The 4020-nt window shown below is 39.5% G+C and overlaps 1 protein-coding gene across 1 annotated transcript in view; it reads left to right on the top strand.

Annotated features, from left to right (window-relative positions):
- Nucleotides 1–3211: 3211 nt before the first annotated feature.
- Nucleotides 3212–4020, top strand: part of LOC104945831 (extracellular calcium-sensing receptor-like) — a gene marked incomplete at its 3' end in the record, with an annotated part of 2011 nt that continues 1202 nt past the window's right edge. Inside the window, exons 1-2 of the mRNA XM_010771555.1 lie at nucleotides 3212–3429; nucleotides 3535–3823. Of these exons, the coding sequence (XP_010769857.1) occupies nucleotides 3212–3429; nucleotides 3535–3823 (507 nt within the window). The remainder of the gene's footprint in view (nucleotides 3430–3534; nucleotides 3824–4020) is intronic.

Here is a 4020-nt window from a genome sequence, read left to right on the forward strand (position 1 = left end):
ACTTTAGAACATTGGGAATGGTAATTGAGCTAGCTTGTCAATGGCAATTGTAATGTTAAAGAGCAACTTCCAGGTTAAAGACACCTGTGAATAAATGTGTAGGAAAATGATGAATACAATAGATTTTCTAAAAAATATACAGAAATATACACTACAGTGACATCTGGCATTGTTTTAGTAAGACATTTTTACTTCCGCATAAAAAAGCCTCCACACGTGACCTCCCGCGTGTGACGTGACATGGGGGAGAGCGGCCGGTCTAATGTATGAATAAACATGGATCACAATGCTAGTTTTGACACAGAAGAGGTTGAAAATATATATTCGAATGCATATGATTATAATTATGAGCCTGCTAGGCGTCCAAGAGACCAGGAGCAGCCAAGGATTAGAAGAAATAACGGCCATCGGCGAGAAATGGAGCTTTGGTGTGAGGAGAACCAGTGGAGAACAGGGCCGCTGTCTTGGTGAGTGACCGGCGTTAGCTACAGACAGACAGTCAGTCACATCACAACATTGTAAAGTTAGCTATCATATATCAGGCTATAACTAAAGTGGTATTGATAATATAGTAGTGTTACTGGCAGGACTGTTGATACTGATCCATAACAGAAACAACAGCGCAAGTATCAGCCGTATCCTGCGCTACCTAATGCAACTCCACACTACGTCTTACGGTGCGGTGTACCGGAGGGGAGAGAGAGAGAGAGGAGCGAAGGGGGGAGAGAGATGTAATACGGTTTCAGCTGTTGAGAGTATGTGCTGCAGGGAGGTGGATGCACCTCGCACAATGCACCCAGGAACGAACGCTAGCTCCGGTCCTTTTCCTGTAAGGGAAACTGTGGACTCGATGTCCTGACAGGCTGGAGTTTGTGCAACCTGCACAAAAACAAGCTCACCATGATTAAAAATGGTGAAATGCAATGTAAAATTACCGAAAAAATACCAGCTCACTAAATCACAACCGCTCAAACCATCTACAAACTACTACCGCGGATTGGGCAGAGAAGGAGTCAGAGAAAGTTGCTCCCCCATGTTTTTAGTAGCAAAGCTCAAAATTGCTCCTTTCCCTCTGAATTCCTGCCCTTGTAAAACATATGAAATCCTGCATTAACTTTTTGAATTGTAATTTTCAGGCAAGGTTAAGCATAAATGTAGTAAAAAAAAAAACCCTGCAAGTTGCTCTTTAACCCCCAGGGAGGGCAAGTACAGTGCGTTCAACAGTGACCTCAGGATTGGATTTTCGTCATTTTAGGGGCAAGGCCATTTGGCCTTTGGTGTCACACATTTTTTCAGGGCGCAAAGGCCACATGCCAGGGCACAAAGACCATTGAGGGTAACATTTGGATCTGGAGCTTACAAATAAATAACTTCACTTTCTGATAAGAAAAACACACGAATGACATGGAAAAAAAATCACTTTTTTAATATCAATAATGTCAAACATTATATCATCATATGGGCCTCCTATAGTATTACTGCATATAAAATGAAATACTCTACTTTGAATAATTAGTGTTTGGTATGTTTTCCATCTACTACTTCTCCCATTCACAAATCCAAAAGCAAATCAAATAATATAAAATTCTATTAATATGTAACAAATATATTCAATTTCAGAGCAGAAGGGTCAAACTCTGCACACATCATTCAGCAGTGTACTTTGAAATGCAAAAGTGTGTGTGTGCGCACGTGCGTGCGTGCGTGCATGCGTGTGTGTGTGTGTGTGTGTGTGTATCTTTAATCAACTCCTCACAGCTCCTCACATCTGTTCAGAAACTAGAAAAAAAATTAAACATGTACAAACCACAGACTGTCTCTGTCATGGTGAATACAGTCGCTGGTTTAATTCTGTCTTTAGGACGTTGTTGTGAGTTTGGACGGAGCAGATACAGGTTAGTTTAGCCCAGTGTTTCTCAAACTTTTTCTGTCAGGCCCCCCCTTTGGAGAACATTTTTTATTGGGCCCCCCCAACACAAATAGTCAAGCTCAGATATTTATTTTGGGGTGCTGTGGGGTAGCTTGACGTTCATAGAGGGTGCTCAAACATTTAGGGTTTCCCATTAATGTACCGGTCGCTACAGTGGAATTTTCTACTGCAACAATCCCCACGCATATGTGGGGACGCACAGTGTGACAGTTACAATGAAGGCTCGAGGAATATAGGTGTAAGCAGGGGTAAAGTGCTATTTTTATAGGTGGTGTGTGGACCTCACATAGGGGGGTCCGGGGGCAAGCTCCCCCGGGAAGAATTATTTTTAAATATTGAAGTTAAAAGCATTAATCTGGAGCACTTAGAGAGCAACATGAAGAGATCTATAGATACATCTCTCAACACCCATATGAAACAGAACTGTAAACAGATTTACTTTTTCTTTATGGATATTTTACAAATCAGAAGTCATCCTTTTAAACTTTATTCTTTTTTTACTGTCATATAGTATTTCATACGTGTTTTTCATTTATTCTCTTATTTTTTTATAACAATAATGATCATATAAACCACAGCAACCCAGCTTTCCGGGTGTCCCCCAGACTATGGTCGGCGGATTTTGTTTACATTCGTCACGACGCCCCCCTACGGCCCCCTTACGACTACTGCTCATGTGTTTCCAAGTCGTTGGAGTTGAACTCCCGTCTCTCGGCACTACAATACAAACATGATACATATTAGCATGTTGACTAATGTTATTGTTTTTTAACTATATAATTATTTTCTCATACATTTGTAATTGTATTATAAAATCAATGCACTACCGCATGTTTTGGTTTTCATATTTGTGTGAATACACAAGTTGTATTATGGATTTTACATTTTGTTTTCTATTTTTCCCTTTTCATTATTTGACAAATAACACATTTTCAGCCATGAAAAACGTATTTACTTCAAAGTTTGCTTCAATTTTTAAAGGGGTATGAGTAACCGCATCATATGATTTGATATAACGGTCAGCGTAAAACTTTGCAAAGCATGAAAAGCAGAGCGCTCTGACATCATTAAACAGTGATTCGATAAGAGGACCTCAATCATCATCTTCATAATCATCGTCGTCATCATCATCATCATCATCATCATCACTCATCATCATCATCATCATCATCATCGACTATATCTCCTACAGAAGCCCTGAAGGATATATAGTCTGTAATAATAACAGTAACTATAACAAAGGTGTGTGCGTGTGTATATGTGTGTGCCAGATTATTCCAGATGTTGGACCGTTTATGTGCTATGTTACTGTTTGTGATTTTTGTGGGAGCCTTTGGATCAGAGAACACTGAATACTGTGAGATGCTGGGAGACCCAGTGTTTCCTCTATTATCTAAGGATGGAGATATTACAATTGGAGGAGCTTTCTCCATCCATAGCCAAATATCGAAGCCTTCTCTCTCCTTTACAGATGTTCCAGAAGCTCTCACATGCTCCAGGTACCGTTTCATTGTCTCTTTTCTTGTTGGTTGGTTTCACATAACAGAATAAATAGTCATATTAGTAAGAAAGCTGTTAGTTAAAACAATTGTTTCTCTTTTCAGAATACACTTAAGAGAATTTCATTTTGCCCAAACAATGATTTTTGCCATCCAGGAGATCAACAATAGCACCTCATTGCTGCCTAATATCTCGATTGGTTATAAGGTATTTGACAGCTGTGGTTCAACACTGACTTCAACGCAAGCAGTGATGGGTCTATTGAATGGACAGGAAAGGACTTTGGGTAAAACATGCTCAAGCCAGTCATCTGTTCATGCCATCATCGGAGCCTCTGATTCCTCCTCAACAATTGTGATGCTACAAAGTTCAGGGATTTTCCAAATACCAATGGTAAATATTTGTAATATTTCATGTTTGGACTGATTTCCAAATTGTTTTTGCAAAAGGCTTACCATTTTGTAGATCTGGCATATAACAACCATCAACAAAGACTTAATACTGGTATTATTGTGGTTTGTTTCAGGGCTATGTTTAGGTTGGGATTAAAGGGTTTGCACATATACAGATTTGAGGAAAAAGCAGACATT

The sequence above is a fragment of the Notothenia coriiceps genome, unplaced genomic scaffold (genome assembly GCF_000735185.1).
Source record: "Notothenia coriiceps isolate Sejong01 unplaced genomic scaffold, NC01 NC01_scaffold00010057, whole genome shotgun sequence".
Taxonomy (NCBI): domain Eukaryota; kingdom Metazoa; phylum Chordata; class Actinopteri; order Perciformes; family Nototheniidae; genus Notothenia; species Notothenia coriiceps.